This window comes from Podarcis gaigeae, assembly GCF_964106915.1.
Source record: "Podarcis gaigeae genome assembly, chromosome: 8".
Lineage (NCBI taxonomy): Eukaryota > Metazoa > Chordata > Lepidosauria > Squamata > Lacertidae > Podarcis > Podarcis gaigeae.
This window is the reverse complement of record NC_139684.1, coordinates 4,474,118-4,493,773: the sequence shown is the minus strand read 5'-3', so window position 1 is coordinate 4,493,773 and position 19,656 is coordinate 4,474,118. Positions and strand designations below refer to the sequence as shown.

General features: G+C 45.3%; 1 protein-coding gene and 2 long non-coding RNA genes across 3 annotated transcripts in view; 2 read left to right on the top strand and 1 right to left on the bottom strand.

Moving 5' to 3' along the window:
- The window catches only part of LOC310851240, a 984,470-nt gene that overhangs the window by 227,839 nt on the left and 736,975 nt on the right, over positions 1-19,656 (bottom strand). The window lies entirely within an intron of this gene.
- On the top strand, positions 259-19,064 carry STAMBP (STAM binding protein). The gene is made up of 10 exons (XM_083753509.1): positions 259-345; positions 2,811-3,023; positions 8,669-8,744; positions 9,153-9,248; positions 9,935-10,259; positions 11,942-12,066; positions 13,190-13,327; positions 14,312-14,424; positions 16,617-16,716; positions 18,073-19,064. The coding sequence occupies exons 2-10, from the start codon at positions 2,821-2,823 to the stop codon at positions 18,127-18,129; spliced, it is 1,233 nt and encodes a 410-aa protein (XP_083609635.1). The 5' UTR covers positions 259-345; positions 2,811-2,820; the 3' UTR covers positions 18,130-19,064.
- LOC310851294 lies at positions 14,668-16,458 on the top strand. Its single transcript, XR_014567693.1, has 2 exons — positions 14,668-15,112; positions 15,674-16,458. It is a non-coding gene; the product is annotated as an uncharacterized lncRNA (long non-coding RNA).

Below are 19,656 nucleotides of genomic sequence, written 5' to 3'. Positions count from 1 at the left end.
GCCCAACCTCAGCGACCCTTAAAAACTTGCAATCCCCCGAGCGACAAAAACACCCTCTTTCTATGAGCCACTTTCACCTCCGCCCGGGCTGGTGTGCACGTGGGGAAGGGGAAGAGTTCGAAATCGGGTTTCTCCAACGAGAACCCGGAAGCCGCCTATCGACACTCAGCAGCGACCCTTCGCCTAAATATATCTCTATTGAAATATCTCTGTGGCAGGAGGGCCGGGCTAGAGAAGCCGGAAGTGGCCTCCCGGAAGTGGCTCATGTTCCGTATCTGCCTCCGTCCGTCGCTCGCAGGTCTGTGCAGCCCAGCCAGGACAGGCGGCCCGCGCCCGCAAGCCCAGGTGAGTCCGGGGCCTGGAAGGCGGCCTAGGAGTTCCGCGAGCCGCGGCTCCTGCTTTGCTGCCGCCCTTCCAGCCTGCCGCCCCCAACTGCCCCCAACTTGGCCGCTTCCCTCGCCGCCCGGGGGGCGGGAGGCATCGGCACAGCAGCCCGCCTCTCGGACCGGCTCACGAATTCGCCGGGCTCGGCTGAAAGGGAGGGAGGGAGGGAGGACTGTTGTTGCTGCTTATTTGCCTACTAAATTTGCCATAGCTGTCAACGTTTCCCCCTTTTTAAGGGAAATTCCCTTATTCCGAATAGTGTTCCTCGCAAGAAAAGGGGAACCTTGACGGCTATGAAATTTGTGTACCGCCATTCACTCGGAGATCCCAAGGCAGTTCACAACATCAAAATGCAAAATGCATAATAAAACCCTCCAGGAGTGGACGCCCAGCCAGAGGACAAAGCGAGCCTTGCAGCCGGATCAGACCAAGGAACCGCCTAGTCCAGCACCTTTTTCTCACGGTCCTCCAGTGCCCATTCAAACGTTGCTGGACCCAGAGGTGGATTTAGAGGAGCTCAATAGCACTGGGTGTGGAGCCTCGAGGGCACCTGCAGCAGATGCCACAACAGTGATGTCGAATGAAAGATGAGAGGTGGGGGTGTGCGCAGAATTTTGGCACCACACAGGGCACCACTGCTGGACCATCACCCCTGATCGTTGGCCATGCAGGCTGCAGGGCGTTGGGAATCCAGCAGCACCTGGAGGGCATCATGTTGACTATCCTTGCTCCAAGCTGTTGTCCTGATTGCAGCGCTGTCACTCCAAGGAGCCACATCAGCACATCCTCTGCTCGCTGTTTGAGCAGAAATGATTTTTCTCCAGCTCTGCAGATATCATGACAATAATCATGTGTTGTCTGCTCTCTCTATAAGGATCTTATAAGATCCCAGCCAGAGTGGTGTAGTGATGAGAGAGTTGGACCAGGCCAGGTTCAAATCGTCACTTGGCTTTGAAGCTCCTTGGCCAGTCACTCTCTCACAGGCTCACCACGGAGCAGCCTGCTGGATCAGGCCAATGTCCCATCTAGTCCTGCATCCTGTTTTCAAAGTGCCCAACTAGATGCCTGCCAGGAACATGCAAGCAGGACATCGGCGCAACAGGACCTCTTTCCTCCTTCGGTTTCCAACAACTGGTATGTGGCGGAAGAGCATAGCCTCCATCATGGCTAGTAGTCATTGGTCACTACCTTCTCCTGAATTTGTCCAATTCTGTTTTAAATCCATCCAAGTTGGTGGCCATCACTATCTCCTGTTGGAGCGAATGCCATAGGTTAACTTAACTGTATCCCAACATCATGTTCTAGATTGTGGTAGGAGATCCTGGCATTGGAACAAGGGGCAGCGAGTAGTTGCCCAAGGCTTACCTGTTGTCTTGCTAGCAGTGGTAGGGCTTGAATGCCATATCCAGTTTTCTTTCTAATCCCTACCACCAATTTAAATTCAACCTGATGTTCTCTGGATGTTTGGCATATAACTCGGTTTAAGCCTGTGCTGCTGTATGATTCTGGGCTTGATGGAAGCATAGCTTTGCTGGTTGGGACTGATGGGAATTGTAGTCCAAAATATCCCAGACTGGGAAAGGCTGATCTGGGTGCCTTAAGTTGGAGGATCAGTCTGGACTTCAGTGAAAAAAGACTTCAGAAAGATGATTGTGTAATCTCTGTAGCAGAGGCACCAAGAGTTGTGTGTATAGCATGCTCATCTAGTGAATGAGAGGTACAGCACAAGTTGAGTGTCACAGTTTAGTATAAGAAGCCCACATGCACACATTACCTGAGGCAAAGCTATTTGGGAAGGTTGCTTATTATCAGCAGCTGAAAAAGGGAGGCTGTTTGGAAGTCACAGCTCCTATTCTAGCATTAAAAAGATCTGATGAAGGGTAGCATCATCATCAAGCTGACTACAGCACCAGGTGGAACTATACTTAAAGGCTGCCTTTCTATCCAAGGCAGTGAACAAAAAGTACATTATTATAATAAAACATTAAAAGTACAAAAAATACCCAATATATTAAAATATAATTTAGCCTGTATAAAAGCCATTTCCTGAGCAGCAGCAATATGATGAGAGGGGGGATTTCTAGTAGCGAAAGGGAGGTTTCCTACTAAAGTTAATTTAGCAATTCCTTATAATTTGGTCTCTTAAACAACTTGTAGTATCCAGTTCCTGCTTCTGAAGACACAACTGGTAGTGGAAATGCTTGTTGATATGCTTTTTATAATTTATACCTGAGACACTGTGACCTTAAGGTTTATTGGATTGTAGTTATAAGATGTGTTTTCACCAGCATTCTTCAGTTACACAAATATTAGAGCTTAAGTTTATATGAGAGTCCATGTCCCCGTGTATCTTCCAGAGATTTCAGTTAAAGGGTTTATCTGGATATAAATGATTTCAGTGCAGGTCATATCAATTCTCTCTACAGACTGACCCCTATGCCTGACCACGCAGATGTCAGCCTGCCCCCAGAGGACCGGGTCAGGGGTCTTATCCAAATGGGCAGTAGTGTGGAGGTGAATGAAGATGTCCCACCTCGGAGGTACTATCGTTCTGGAGTTGAGATCATCCGGATGGCAACTATCTATTCTGAAGAAGGCAACATTGAACGTGCCTTTATATTGTACAACAAATACATCACGTAAGAAATTTGCATTGCTCAGTAATAACAGAAGTACCATTGTATTGTAAACCAGCTGAGCCAGATGGAGCTTATACGAGATTACTTATTGTGACTCAGGTGTGCCAGTACTGGCTTCTTCCGTGACCTAAGTTTTTAATCAGCAAGAAGAAGATGACTTTGTCTCATCCCAAACCTGAGCCTAAGGGTTTATCTAAGCAACCTGTCAAATCAACCCTCGATTGCATTTTAATCTTTGTGGATAGTTCTGTAAATCTTGATTCAAAGACGAGGCAAGTGTACAGCCAGCATGTAATGGATGTGCATTCAGTAGAAGGGCTGTAGCTCATAGGTAGAACATCTGCTTTGCATGCAGAAGGTCCTAGGTTCAACTCCTAGGTTTCTCCAGGTATTATTATTATTATTATTATTATTATTATTATTAATTGAATTTATATACCACCCTATACCCAGAGGTAGTGGTGGGAATGTTGCCTGTCCGAAAGCCTGGATAGATGCCACCAGTCAGTGTTGACAGTACTGAGCCAGCTGGATCAACAGGCTGGCCTATGGGTAGTATCAAATGTTAGTCCTACTTGGAGTAGACCAATTGAAAATGAAATACATGACTAACTTAGGTTCATTTATTTCAGTGGTCTAGTCTGGGTAGGCCCAAGTCCCCTTTACCAGCTTTGTCTGGTTCTCCAGCTGCAACCATTCATGGACAAGAATTGCCTGACCAATGTAGTCCATACATTTGTAACCTCAAGAGTAGATCACTGTAATCCACTCTACTGGAGCTGTCCTTGGGTCTGGTTTGAAAGCTCCAGCTGGTGCAGAATGCAGTGGCCAGACTGCTGGTGGGGGCAGTGGACCAAAAACATGGGACACCTTTGTTAAACATTCTGCTCTGGTTGCCCATCTGCTACTGAGACAGATCCTTGTATTAATTTACAAAGCCCTGGACAATTTAGGTCCTGGGTACCTCAGGGATCGCCTGAACTCTTATATCCCAGCCCAAGCCTTATATTACTGAGATCATGTGCAGAAGCGTCATTGGTCATTCCCCAAGTTGGTGGTGCTCATTTGGCAACAGCAAGAAACCATGCCTTTAATGTCATCAGCACAGTCCTGTGGAACACTGCCAATAGAGATTAAGCAGGCACCTTCTGTGCCAACTTTTAAGTGCCTGCTGAAAATCTTGCTGTTCTGCCCGGCCTATACAGGCAATTAAGAATACAGCCTTCCACAATCACTAATTGGTGTCTGTTTTTAACTCTTTAATACAGTTTTATTGTACAATTTTATATTTCAGGGATGTCCAACTCCCAATAGACTGCGATCTACTCACAGTATTAAAAAACTGGCAGTTATCTACCCGTTTCGTAAAAAGACTGGGAGTGATATACCCAACGTTGTTGAACTTTTTTTAGGAAGCCAAAGATGTGGAGCTTTTTTAAGAAGGGCAAAGTTGTTGAGCTTCTTTTAGTAAGCCAAAGTTTGGTTTTTGCTTCTTTGTAAGGAGATTACTTAGGGGCCGGATATCTAACAGGAACACCCTCATCTACTGATAGATTGCGATCTATCTTTTTTGGACATGCCTGTTATATTTTATTGCTGTAAACCACTTTAATGCAGTTTCTTTTATGACATAGCAATATAGAAATATTTTTATAAACAAAATAAAATATGGTACAAGCGCAGTGGGGATGGGGAAGATATATGAGCGTGTCACTGTTGTAATGTCTTGGGCATGAAAAGCACCATGTTTTGCTCATCACTCCCAATAGTCATTAATACAACAGCTGCCGGGGGGGGGGGAGTTGGGGGCTGTGTGAATGCTGTAAAAATTACTTCTGGGGGAGGGCAGAGGGACCTTATTGATTCCATGATATGAGGATGAAAAGTCAAATGAGTTTCTTTTAACCCAGAAAAGTAGTTATTGTAATTATCAGCAAGCAGGCTCAAGGGAGGTCTCTAGGCTGTAGCACTGACTGCCAAACTAACAAAAACTGTAACTTGCCTGGAGTGCAAAAAGATTTGCCAGGTTTGTGTATTTAATTTATTAATTTATATCCCTCCTTTCTCCCAAACTGGGATTCAAGACAGCTTGCAACATTTGAAAACAACATTATAAAATACCAATGTTATAGAAACAAACAAGTTGAAAACAGTAATTAAAATACTCTCACTGAGAGAACTGAGATTACAGGGAACCAGGCAGAGGGCCTTCTCAGTAGTTGCTCCCGCCCTGTGAAACACCCTCCTGTCAGATGTCAAGGAAATAAACAACCATCTGACTTTTAGAAGACATCTGAAGGCAGCCTTGTTCAGGGAAGTTTTTAAGGTTTGATGTCGTATTGTGTTTTAATTTGTTGGAAGCTGCCCTGAGTGGCTGGGGGCATATAAATAACAAACTACCACCATCACCACCACCATCATCAGAGCACATTTAGAACCAACAATTAAAGTACAATTTGCCCTGACTATAATGGTCTGCACCTTAAGTTTTTAAAGGCCTGTCTGAACATGAAGGTCTTAGCCTGCTGGTGGAAGGATAGCAAAGAGGGATCCAATCTAATCTCTCCTGGGAGGGAATTCCACAAATTGGAAGCAGCCACAGGAAATGCTGTCTCTTTGGTCACCACCAACCGTCCTCCTTAAGTTGATGGGACCGAGAGAAGATCCCCAATAATCTTAGGGAGATGCAATATTTCAGATAGCCTGGGCACAAGCCATATAGGCTCTTATAGGCCATAACCAATACTTTGAATTGTGCTCAGAAAAAGACTGTTAGCCAATGAAGTTAGCTCTCCGTAACTGGCCTCAAACAGCAGTCTGCCTGGCTGCATATATTGACATGTAGCTTCAGTTACTCGTTCAGTTCAGCTTATTTCTTACTAGACCAAGAGAATCCTCTTCCATTCCTCCCCTGGGAAAGAGGACCTTCATTTTCACTTGTTGGCATTCACTGATTATTGAGCCGTGAGGTTCACATTTTCCCTTCAGTGTTTGAATGAAAAGCTGATAGCTGGCTCAGAGTTGCAGTTTAAGGTTACCCAATCAAAAGGCCTGTTGTGTTTTTTTATTGTTAAGATGCCACTTATATCAGTCTTAACAATCTTCTTAGTTTGCTTTGAGGGACGTGGGTGGCGCTGTGATCTAAACCACTGAGCCTAGGGCTTGCCGATTGGAAGGTCGGCGGTTCAAATCCCCACGACGGGGTGAGCTCCCGTTGTTCGGTCCCAGCTCTTGCCCACCTCGCAGTTTGAAAGAACGTCAAAATACAAGTAGATAAATAGGTACTGCTCCAGTGGGAAGGTAAATGGCGTTTCTGTGCGCTGCTTTGGTTCACCAGAAGCAGCTTAGTCATGCTGCCCACATGACCCACATGTACGCCGGCTCCCTTGGCCAGTTAAGCGAGATGAGCGCCGCAACCCCAGAGTCGTCCGCGACTGGACCTAACGGTCAGGGGTACCTTTACCTTTTACCTTTTAAGTTTTCTTTGAGAGATTTGGGAGTCAAAGCTGGGGGCAGGCTGGGGGAGTGGGAATCTTCCTACTCCTAGGAGACAATATCAAATTTCTAGTGAGCTGTGCTGTTGGGGTTTTTCCAGTAACATTAAAAGTCGCTTTACTGTTCAGCCAGTTTTTTAGCAGTACCTCAAAATCCTCCCTCAGGATTTGGATTCCACAAGAGCAGCCTTCCTTGTAGCCAAGAAGGGATATTGGCACTCTTCATAGGCGGTGATGTCATGCATATCACAGGAACCTCCCATGCAGTTACTCGCTTTCACAACCTTTACATTCATTCAGTTCCCAAGCAAAATGCCTTTTCTTTCCTGTCTTGGATATGATTGGCTGCCTTCCTTCAGAGTCCAGTGTATTGCACTGAGCTCCTCCGCCCCCCGCCCAGCCCCCTTTAGTGCTGTGGGCTGGTTTGTGGCCTCTGTGTGTTTACTCAGAAGTAAGTCCCACCAAGTTTGTTAGGGCTTACTTCTGAGTAAGTGTTCATAGTGTTGCAGCTTTAGGATTTCAGGTGCTGTTGAAATCCTTTAACATGCTGAAAATCCGCTTCACAGTTCGTTTCAAAACTTCTCCAAGCAAATGTTAAATTCTTGGTAGTTCCAAAAATGGAAGTGGGGGTCTGGTATGGTCAGCCTTCTCTTCTTTCCAATGGCTGTTGCTGCCACCATTACCCAGGCATCTTCTATGCACAATTTTCCTGCTCCAGCCCCATTGCATTCAGTACATTTTTTCCTGATTAGCATCACCTTCAGCCTTGCTTAACCTTCCATGCTTCCTCTTTTATGGGCATTTCTGGGAAGAGAAACTGGCCAAGGGACCTGCTAAGTGTAAAACTTGGTGGATCCCTTCCAGCTCTGCTCCCTCTTGGCATCCACCTAAGCCTCCTTTATCTAAACAAATCCTCCAACTGTGATTCTGCCATTGCAGTAACAAATGCAGCAACACCGAGGAAACTCTGTGTGCATTACAGTATAAATGGTGTTTCTGTTTTGTCAGGCCTTGTGCAGGACCGTCCTTACTGTGAGGGAACTCGTCTTGGAGGACTAAGCATAGCTTAGCCTAAATTATCCATTTTTGGAGGGTTGCTCAACCTGATCCCACCAGGGATGCTCAGACTTTTGAATGAAGTTGGCACAGCCATTGCGAAGCGCTTCATAGGTGCAGAGCAAATTTGCTCAGATGATGGGAGTTTGTAATGGGGAGGGACTGAGAAGCAAATGTGCTTCCCCAAGGGTCCTCTCCAGGGGCAGAGTGGTGAGTTCACCCTGCCTTTCCCCTAGGCAAATGCAGTAGCAAAACCTAGAAACATGTTTGTTTACTGTGTTTTCTTTAGAATTTGGAGGGGTTGGATAAAGTTGTTTGGAGACTGAAATCCTGGTTGGCCAATCCTGGCCTAAATCAGCATCTGAATGAAAGTACATTTAAGTTGCTAAAATAGGACCCTTAAGATTGCAGCTGCAAACTGAATTGTCAGTTATGTGCAGGAGGCTGAACCATTTCCAATTATGCAAACCTGTGCCTGAAGTAGGCTTGAGCTTTGCTTTGATGCTACTTGGCAGGCCAGGTTTTCCTTTGAACAAATAATTCCCGTGGTCTTTGCTTGTGTGGAGGAACAGAATATCCAGATTTGCAAATTATAGTCTGCTCCAGTACCTGACCGTGGGGACCATTTCCATTAGAAGGAGAAAGTGGCAGAAAGCTCAGCTTTTGCCCAGGGACTGTTTTGTATGCAGAGAGTCAAATTTCTCTTGGGGAGCAAGTTTGCCATTTAAATAGAGCTATATGAGCAACACAGATGCAATTTCCCACAGAGATTGCGATCCTGTGACCCAAAGCCCTAGGTGTGATATTTTGAGTCTGTTTGAGATGCAGTTTCCTGTGGAGTGCCTATGTTAGAAAAGGGATGTCTTTAGTTTGTAGTGGAGAGCAGGATTGTGTCCTGGAATTTTTCTGTAAAAAATGTAAACTGAAATTCTGATCCCAGAGTCCCCACGTGATCAGGGTATGTAGGCCTGATCTTAGCCACACAGGATTATTGTATTGGACCTGGAAATGCTGTAACAACCCAAGTGTGATCAGTGTTCTCCTTCCTACATCTCAGCTGCCCATTCTCACTTACTTTGTCCTCTCTATTCCAAGGCTCTTCATAGAGAAACTTCCGAAGCATCGTGATTACAAAACTGCTATCATTCCTGAGAAGAGAGACACAGTAAAAGTAAGTGGCCACGCTGGCCGTAATGGGGAAACTTCGTTTTAAGATTTTCCTCTTGAGAAAAGCTGCCGTAGCTCCCAAATACTGGCAATGAGGAAGAAGCTGTTAGTCTATCACAAGCATATATAGAAACTATTTTGCAATGAATTATGTTGCAAAATGCAGGCGCCAGAGAGAGCACACGCTAAGAAGTGTGTCACCCTTCCTTGTAAGTTTCTGTCCTGACTCCCTCTCCCTGCTGTGCTGTTGCACAGCTCCATTTTATTTCAGTGGTGCTTGCCTAGGCAAACATCCTGGCAGACTCTTCCAGGCCCCTCTAATAATGGTTCTTATTGTCACACTGCTACTGATCACAGCTTCTTTTTGAGTTCTAAAGAACTTGATTTTCATGCTTACTTTCTCTCTATCCAGAAACTAAAAGAAGTTGCATTTCCTAGAGCTGAAGAGCTGAAAAAGGAGCTTTTAGAGAGATACAACAAAGAATATGCAGAGTACAATGTACAGAAAGTGAGTAACAGGAGGAGAAATGCATGAGCTCCAAATTGTGCCTCTGAAGACCACAACTTGCAGGGAATGATGGCTGTTTGGGGTCTGTTTGTATTTGGTCCTGGTCAAACAAGGAAGCTGACATGTTATCCCAGCACTGTACCCCACCTACCCTTGATCTCTCTCCCTATTCCAGCAACTGGTATTCAGGAAAAAACTCTTCCATCTTCATCCAGAGTGGTATGAAGGTTCTGCTCTGGTGTCTTGGGGTCAATAATGGACTGGATGGGGAAGAACAAATTTGAAGTTAACATAAATGAGATAGCCTTGCTTATAGGAGTTTAGCCTGTTGCTAATGGGAGTAACACTCCCCATTAAATCTCAGATTATAGTCTGAGCGTTCTCCTGAATCCAGCCTCGAGCCTGGATACTCAAGTGATGGACACAGTGAGGAATGCCTTTGCCCAGTTTAGATTGGCACACCAAATGTGCCTGTGCCCATAAAATACTGTTTTAGCCCTGGTGACACATGCCTTAATTACATGGGGTGGACTTTGAAGAATTGTCCATGAACTTCAGCTGGTCCAAAATGCAGCAGCTGGATTTCTTTTTAAATCTGCTTTTGCCTGTGAGACCCAAGGACCTCCATGGGCTGCCTGTGTTGCACCTTTTCTCACCTGGTCCCTTGTCTGATGTTCCTGATGCAGAAGAAGCAGGAGGAAGAGTTTGCCCGCAGCCTGGCTCTGCAGCAGCAGCTGGAGGAGGAGAGGCAGAGGGTGGCCAGGATGAAGCAGCAGCAGGCCGAGCAGGAGCAGTTCAATGCATTCGAGGAAATGATCCGGCGCCAGGAGCTGGAGAAGGAGCGTCTGAAAATCGTGCAGCAGTTTGGGAAGCCAACCCCCAACACCTCGGATGCCCCCTTGGTACCTGGCGTGCTCAAGCCCTTGAGCCCCAGTGGAGGAGGAGTGCTGCCAAAAACCCCCACTGTGGACAGGTCTCTGAAACCTGGAGCTTTGGGGACCCCAGAAAACAGTTAGTATGCCTTGACCCACCTTGTTTGGCTACTGGGTGACAGATCTCCTTCCCTTCCACATCAAAACATGAACAAACCCCTCACCTACAACATGAGAGTATTCTAAAACTAAATAACTCTACTTTTGTAACACTTAAAACCCTGCTTGTGCAGATCCAGATCTCTGTATTGTAGAGTGTTGACAAGATGACCCTTTGGCTTCCTTCCAACTCTACAATTCTGATTCTAGGATCTGGTATGTTCTCTGCAGAAGAGACAGATCCCTCTGCTACTGTTTTGCCATCTGAAGCTGAGCCGCCTCACAAGCCCGTTTTATTTCCTGCCCTCATGCTCTTGAGTGGCCATAGGCGTGCATGCACGCGGGGCCATGGGGGCCAACTCCCCCCATTTTCACTGAGGGGGCCGCCCCCTCTATTCCGCAGCCAGATGGGCTCTGTTGGGCCCTCCCACAGCTGTGACTAGGCCCCATTGGGCCTTTGAGGGGGCGCAACGGTCGCTGTCCAGCCTCTTCCCACTGTTGGGTGGAACCCAGCACACCTGAATAGCCAGTTGCAGGGACAGGATGTGACAAGACAGCTGTTCTCCAAGGACCCAACAAGAGTTTGTGGGCTTCAGTGGTTGATTAGAGAAACCTGGGTTCTAACTTAATCCTTGAATATTCGCCCACCTTTCATCCTCCCCCCCCCCCCAATTTTCCTCCATCTGCTCACTGAAAATATTATCAGTTCTTTCAGAAGGCAATCTTGAAATACAGTCATACCTCGGGTTGAGTATTTTCGGGTTGCTCTCCGTGGCGACCCGGAAGTAACAGAGTGTGTTACTTCCAGGTTTCGCTGCATGCGCAGATGCTCAAAATTACGTCACGCGCATGCGCGGAAGCGGCAAAATGCGACATGCGCAGACGCGTCTTACGTTTACTTCAGGATGCGAACGGGGCTCCGGAACAGATCCTGTTCGCATCCAGAGGTACCACTGTACAGAGAATCCTGCAGCATTGAGACATTTTTGCAGTGGAGCGGCGGTCATGAGTTCTGTTAGTAGGTCCCTCCCTGTGGAATGTAAGGGGTGACATACATACAGTGGTACCTCGGGTTAAGTACTTAATTCGTTCTGGAGGTCTGTTCTTAACCTGAAACTGTTCTTAACCTGAAGCACCACTTTAGCTAATGGGGCCTCCCGCTGCTGCCGTGCTGCCAGAGCACGATTTCTGTTCTCATCCTAAAGCAAAGCTCTTAACCCGAGGTACTATTTCTGGGTTAGTGGAGTCTGTAACCTGAAGCGTCTGTAACCCAAGGTACCACTGTATTGGAAGGGGCTTTTGGACCTTATGCAGCCCACCTGAGCTTTTTATTTCCAGGTGTGCATCCGCTTACCAGCAACAACTTTGGGCTACCTCTTAATTCTGGTTGAAATAACCACTGGCCCTTTTTTAAAGTGCTGGTCTCAAAACAATCTTCCTGTGGCCTATTCTTCCAAACAACAGATCATGTAGTCAAATCTGAGTCTGGACCATTCAGTTCAGATTGCAGGCATTGACTCATGTGTTTGAATGCTTCCCTTCCTCCCTCACACACACACACATACATAGTGAACTAGCAATTCGGGGTAAAAGCTTAGGCTAGAACAACACCTGATATATGCCTGTCACATTGTACATCAAAATCTTCTCTTCTCTCTGCAGATACTACTATAGAAGGACTTCGCCATGTGACTGTCCCCAGAGAACTCTGTCATAAATTCCTCCAGTTGGCAGATGCAAACACTGCAAGGGGTGTAGAGACATGTGGAATCCTTTGTGGGAAGCTGGTAAGGTGACTTCTGGGATAATTATGTCAATATTTGGTAGTCTCCTGTTTCAAGACTCTCAAGTTGCTGATTTGAATACTTGGAAATATTTGTGTTTATTAATATTAACTTGCTTTACATCACTTAAAGAACATGGGTGCATATATAAAAGCTGTTGCACATATGTAAAACTGGTTGCACTGATGTGAAGTCATGGAACGTTCACGAACACTCTTTCTTGCAAAAACTCACCCTGAGGAGATACAAGTTGCAAAAAGTCAGCTTTGTTGAGGGGCGTCTTTTACAGGAGACATTGTATAAGAGTTAGGGGCAAGAGAGGGTGTGTGCTGCCAGCAGGAGTGGTGGAGAAGCAGGAAGGCTGAGTGGGCAGCAGGGCTAAGAGGTAATAGACGGAGCCCCGAGGCCATGGACAGACAGATGGTGGTGATGTCAAAATATTTCAGCAGTGCAGGAGCCTACAATACCACCCTAGGCTGATGCTGCTCTGGATATTGGATAGTACATCTTATAGTTTCGCACCTTCAAAGGTTATGGTGGCTTCAATGTGTTTTGGTAAAATGACAAATGAATCATTTATTTGTTTTAAAAATGATATGCTGCAACCTTTGTAATACATTAGGACCATTTCTTTCAGTTTTTAAAGTTCTTAAATATATTTGCAACATCCAACACTTGGGGTTTTTTTTCAGCTTGGCTTTTCTATTTTTACACTGTAGCCAGAAAGCCAATTTTACCCATATTTCTTTGCCTTCAGCCTCCCTTAAACGTCTCTAGGTGAAGATTTATTCATGTAGGCAGCTTTTGCTCTTCGGGTTCTTAAAATGGGACACAGGTGGTTTTTTAAAAGTAATTCAGTAACATTAAACAACAACAAGGCAGCAGAGGGATCACACCAGAAAGTGAGCGGTAATTGGAGGAGAAGAAGGGAAAGCTGAAATTCACTAAAACATCCAAACTGTCCAGGTCTCTAGCATCTCTGAAGCTGGGAGTGTGGTGTTGGGTCATTCCATTCATAGGCCATTATGTTTATGTCACTGGGGCTGTGTGGTGTTTGAATGGCAGCACTGTTGGCTGTTGCTAATTCCTCTTCCTTGCCCCCTTGCCCTTCTTTTTTCTCTTCCAGATGAAGAACGAATTCACAGTAACCCATGTCATCATCCCCAAGCAGCACGGGGGCCCTGACTATTGCAACACGGAGAATGAGGAGGAACTCTTCCTGATCCAGGATCAGTACAGCCTTATCACTCTGGGATGGATCCATGTAAGCCCTTACTCAAGGCCTTCCAGGTGCAAAAGCCTGTTTGTGGGTGTACTTGTTACAGTCTGAGTCTTTGCCAGGTTCTTGTGCTTTCCCCACAAAGCGATTGGCTGCTGCCTGCTGTAGAGCAGAAGACAAATTCAGAGATTTGTGGAAGGTCCCAAAGCAACCTGCTGCTGGGGGGTGCAAAATCCTAGTGTGCTCCTCTTGTGCAGTAGAACTTCTCAGTGAATTGTGACTACTTGCATGCCTGTGTATGGTGGGGAGGGGGGTGGAATTACCAAGTGGATTTTCTTTGGTGCTTATCACACCCAAAGAACGAATTTCTCACTGTGCCCAATGCTCTAGCATTGGGCACAGTGAGGCAGCTGCCTCAGGCAGCTAATTTTAAGTGTCATGAAAGGGCAGCAAACTGCTGTTGCTGTTGAAATGCTCTGTGGTGGTGGTGGGGTGTTTCTTGTGGGATTTTCTGCCTCCGCTTCCAAAACCACTTGGCTTGTAGTGGGGACAATTATTTGCCGCCTCAGGCAGCAAAATGTCTTTGGCTGGCCCTGACCACACCCTCCCACCCATCTGAATCTGTCTTATCCCAGGGCTACCACCCTTGGCTGTGCTCTTAGTCAGCTCTCATACATTTCAGTGGAGCTTACATAGGAAAACCTCTTTCCAGATTGAGCTCTGTGTCCTAGTCTTTGTGCAGGACGACATTTGAATTTACTTATCGAGCACCCAAATATTTTTGATCAGAAGTGGGTCAGCACTGCACCTGCTTATTCTCTGCTTCCCCTAGTCTGGACTTTGATTGCTAGGGCGGGGGTGGGGGGTGGGGAATATGATCACTCTAATAAAGAGCTATGAAAGTTCATGTTAATGTTTCCTTAGGGAAGCAGGAGCCTTTCCCACTTGCTTGGTGGTTGTCAAGAATGAGCCATGCCTTTCTTGGTGCTTGACTTTAATTTCTCCCTCTTTTCCTCCATCCTTATTTAGACACATCCTACCCAAACAGCTTTCCTTTCCAGTGTAGATCTACATACGCACTGCTCCTATCAGATGATGCTGCCGGAGTCTGTAGCTATTGTTTGTTCGCCAAAATACCAGGAGTAAGTGTTCAATTTATTTCTATTGCAGACTAAATAAATGTGCTACGTTCATTCCATTCTGCACCGCATTCTAACAGAGGTTTGGTGACCAAGAAGAGAGGGCAGATGAGGCCTAGGAGGAATGTAGAAGGAGGGGATTTAAAAATAATATTAACCAGGCCTTTTTTTCAGCCAGAGCTCATAGGAACTCAGAGGTGGGAGCCATTGCTATTCTAAGATAACAAGGGAGAAGTTAATGGGAGCTCTGGCACCTCTCTTTCTAGAAAAATAGCTCTGGTAATAACCATAAGAAATGTAGATAACCCATGCTGCACTTCAATAGAGTTTTAAAGATTTTGGAAAATTGGGACAATTGGGGGGGGGGAAGAATTAAGGATGCAAGGAGGAACTAGGTTCCACTAAGGGGATTATGCACATTCAGCAGATGAATTTGCATCCTTGTACATCCAAAACATACATTCCTCACTCCACCTTGGAGATTGTGTTAATAATAAGCGGTTCTAGGATTTCTTTCTAAACAATTAAATAAGACTCATTGACTGCTAGTCATAGTAACATAGTAATCAAAAGAGGCACCAGGTCTTTGAGCACCAGTTGCTGGGAATCACAGATGGGGAGAATGCTGCTCTTGGGCTCCTCCTGCTGCCCAGGATCACAGAGATCTGGTGTCCTAATGCATCCCACCCCGGTAGGACCTGCCCAACTATTCCATTGGCTAGGGCCCACTCCCAGGCCAGCCTTGAACCCTTAAAAACAAGTTTTCTTATACAAACTACAAAATGAAACAATAAACCAATAGAAAATAATAAAAGAGAAACAATTTACAATTACAGTGGTACCTCGGGTTACATACGCTTCAGGTTACAGACTCCACTAACCCAGAAATAGTACCTCGGGTTAAGAACTTTGCTTCAGGATGAGAACAGAAATCGTGCTCTGGCGGTGCGGCGGCAGCAGGAGGCCCCATTAGCTAAAGTGGTACTTCAGGTTAAGAACAGTTTCAGGTTAAGAACGGACCTCCAGAACAAATTAAGTATGTAACCAGAAGTACCACTGTACACACAAATTAAAATAACCCCAACCCCATTTAAACATTAAAAACCACCCCACTCCATCCCAAAAAACAACCAGAATTTTAAGCCCCATGGATTAAAATTATCTTAAAAGCATTTTAAAACACACTAACATGGAGCAGGAAAAACAATAGCAGACCCCCCCCCCGCAGCACTGCCCCGAGAGTTCATTGCAGTGAATCTGCCCCCGCCCTCTAGGCCAGCTGGCAAAGGCCTTGCAGAAGGAGCAGGCCCTGCAGTCCTCACCACAGCAGATCAGTATGCTTATATGTTCAGTACGAGGGTTTGGCTGTTCTTGGATATTCTTTGTCCACATAATTCAAAAGACATGATAGTGGATTGTTAATCCATCTTTTCTTAAATTCCTTCATTTATGACAATACCATCCTTCAGTATCTTCTCACCTTCCAACATTCTTCACCAGACAGAGATGAAATCTCCTTTACTGTCTTTGCCAAACCAGCACCTCCCATTGCCTAACCCTCCTGCCCATTTACTCCTCTGTGACAACCAATGCCGTTATACAGCCATTTCACCACAATTTTCTCTAAAATTCTTAGCTTTCAGATAAGAATTTCCAAACTTCTTCTGGGATTTCCATCTGCAGATCTCTCTCCCGTTTTCCTGTATCTATGTGATTTGCCTCCCAGTTTTTAAGAATTAGTAGGGCTCTTCTTATGCTATGTTCTTTTCATGACTTTCTGATGACTTTTGTTGTTGTTGTTGTTGTTATATGCACGTATTAGTCACTTCTTCTTTTACAAAAAGTAACTCAATAGTACAAAAATTAAAATCAGAATGGAGATAACCCTAAAAATGCATTCATACATATAAAAGGCAAGTCTAGTACATCCCATCCGCTGGAAGAGACCACAGATACCAAAATATTTTATGTATGCCGCTTATTTTAGTGTAGTTCAGTTCAGTTTAGTTTATTAAATTTATACATCACTTGATTGTTGTTGTTTTTTTTAAAAAAAACACCTTCAAAGCAGTTTACAAAAAATATGTAGGAAACCCAGAAGTGCTAATGATTGAGATTTAAATAAATAACTTGTCCCCCTAAAACCTGCTATCAGTTTTGAAGCATACAAGTGATTTTATTTACAATCTTTCTAGGACTGGATTCTTTAAATTGACAGACCATGGCATGGAAGAGATCTCTTCCTGTAGGCAAAAAGGGTTCCATCCACATAGCAAAGATCCCCCACTCTTTACAGTAAGTATATCCAAAGTGCATTTTCCTGGTTCTTGCTGATTCCCCCAATCCTACCTGTACTGCAATGGCATGCTAACAGGAAAGCCTTTACAGTGGTGCCTCGCAAGACGAAATTATTCCGTTCCGTAAGGCTCTTCGTATAGCAGTTTTTTCGTCTTGCGAAGCAAGCCCATTGACAGCTTAGCAGATTAGCGCTATTAGCGGTTTAGCGGCTTTTAGCGATCAGCTGTTAAGCGGCTTATCAGTGGATCAGCTGATAAGCGGCTTAGCGGCTTAGGAAAAGGGGGGGGAGCGGAAAAAACCCAAGACTTTTTCGTCTTGAGAAGCAAGCCCATAGGGAAATTCGTTTTGCGAAGCGCCTCCAAAACGGAAAACCCTTTCATCTAGCGGGTTTTCCGTCTTGTGAGGCGTTCCTTTCATCTAGCGGGTTTTCCGTCTTGTGAGGTCTTGCGGGGCACCACTGTATCCAATTTCTGTTCTGATGCCTGCTAGGGTCATTTTATGCCTCCTCTTTCTCTCCCCACTATTTGAGATTCTTTCTCTGTGTAGTGCTGGAAACTGCCAGTGAAGCAGGATGGTGTGGATTTTTCTCCAGCACAAAAATATCAGAATTTATAGTGGGATCCTAATTCGTGTTTAGGAGTGAGTCCTATTGAATTTAAGGGGGCTTACTCAAAGGTTAGGATTGCAGCCAGGAAAAATAAATTCCAGTGGGTGCTGGAGCTTTTGACTGCAGAAGATATTCTCAGCACAAACTCTTGCAACAAATTAGAGCTTCTGAAATGCTTTGCTGTCCCAGGCCTAGCCCTTGGTCCCTATTCAGGGAATCTGGGATGGAGCCCTGAGGCAGAGGCAGCTGGGAGTTGGGTGTGTGATGGCAACCCAGATCAGCTGGGTGGGGAGCACATTGTTCCTAAAGCTCTCACTGAAGGGGAAATCTGCTGGTGACGTTGAGGTACTTGGAATACTCTAAGACTGCCATGCACCATGTACAATTACAGTGGTACCTCTAGATGCGAACAGGATCCGTTCCGGAGCCCCATTTGCATCTAGAAGCAAGCGTAACTAGCAACGGCACATCTGCGCACGCACGCATCGCTTTTCGCCGCTTCTGCGCATGCGCATGGTGTCATTTTGAGTGTCTGCGCATGCATAAGCGGCGAAACCCGGAAGTAACACGCTCCGTTACTTCTGGGTTGCCACTGAGTGCAACTCGAACACGCTCATCCCGAAGCACATTCAACCGAAGGTATGACTGTGTAGTATCACTTTCAGCCTGTACATTGTGTTGAATTTAGCCACCCCACCTGCTCTTGACTGCTGTGGCCTTCATTTCCTTTTCCTTTTTCCTTTCAGACCTGCAGTCACGTGACTATCCTGGAGCAGGAAGTGATGGTACTGGACCTCCGATAAAGCAAATGCCTTCATGCCTTTCTCAGCCATTAACTGTCCTCTACATTAATTTATGATGACTAATAATACCCCCTCTATGCAGCAGTTCCCAAGGCTCTCCCTGTAACGCCACAAGAGTTTCACATTCTTTCTATCTCATGCAGTTGTTAAATTAGGGAGGAGAGAGGAACTCTTAGGAGATATCACTAAACTTAATTCAAGTAGTATTTGGCTGCTCACTGATCCTCTTCAGGCTTTACTCTGCTGAACCTTAATCCAAAAATCAAGCAAATTAATAACCTATAAAAATCTGTTTGTGATATGCTGAGCGCATAAATTCATCTGTTTCCTCTCTTTCAAGCTGCAAACATAGAATTTTCTCCAAAGCTCATAAACACCGATGGAAGCCTTTGGTAGATTCCCCAAGGGCTGTGCCAATAGCTCAACTTCTTGTGAGCGACAACAAAATGATGTTTACGTTGGAAGGAAATGAGCATATGCAGGAAGATTGTGTTTTCTGTTGTCAGGAATTCTTCAAAAGATAAATAAATCACAAGTTCTTCCAGGCTTCCGTTTCAGGGAGAGGGAGGAGATAGGAGTTACAGGAAAAGAGAAGCCAAAGGAAGGGATTCCATAAATAGCTTTTTGGTTCCATTCTTGGCACGGTTTGCCAAAGGATGGATCTGCACTTGATTTGTGCTATGAACTTTCAGTTCCAGCAAGTGCCGATACGCACTAACTCAAGTTGGACAACCCCTTAAGTAATGCTTTAAGGCCTAGACCAGCAACTTTAAGGCCTAGACTGAGGGTTAGTTCGATATAGAGATTTAAAAATAGGTTTACTGTTGGAAAAACGACTCTGGTACCTCTACATCTTGTACCCTGTCCTCGTATCACATTGCAGTGAAGGGCAGGTTTAAAATATTTTAAATAATAAATAAATACACCTATAAAAAGAACATAACTCTGCGGCATGGAATGTTTACTGGGAGCGAAGGGGAAACTGACAGCTGGCTGGGAGGGGGAATAGAATGGAGAAGATGGAAAGGGAGGAAGAGACACAAAGATAAGAAGCAAGCAGAGAAGACCCATCTCCTTGTCTGCATAGGCCATGCCCTGGTTCACATTGAAAAGCCATCTACTGTACAATACTCCCAGGTACAGAAGTGAGTGCTACCCTGAAGAAGAAGAAGAAAATCAGTGGAGAATTTCAATATTTTTATGTAGTTGGGTCCAGCACCAGTCTAACCTCACCCCCAATACCCTGAAAGATAATAGCAAAATGAATATATATATATATATATATATATATATATGCAGGTTTTGGTGTCCTCGGGTGTCTTCCCGTGTAAAAGTTGGGGTGTCTAGGCGACGTTTCGACGAGGTCTCACTCGTCATCTTCAGGCTGGTGCTTTCGGCTTCTTGTTACTGGAACAGAGCGGGATCTCAATGTTTGAGTTCCTATAAATACTGTAGAGGGGGTGTGGTGTCTAGCCTCCAATGTTCTGGGCAGAGAGGAAGTTCCCAGGCTAGTGTGCCTTTTCTTCT

Excerpts from the sequence above, each read along its gene's own strand:
- STAMBP (XM_083753509.1), top strand. The coding sequence starts at position 2,821 with ATGCCTGACCACGCAGATGTCAGCCTGCCCCCAGAGGACCGGGTCAGG. Across the intron at positions 3,024-8,668 it reads TTGTACAACAAATACATCAC|GCTCTTCATAGAGAAACTTC; the intron begins GTAAGAAATTTG and ends CTCTATTCCAAG. Across the intron at positions 14,425-16,616 it reads TGTTCGCCAAAATACCAGGA|GACTGGATTCTTTAAATTGA; the intron begins GTAAGTGTTCAA and ends CAATCTTTCTAG.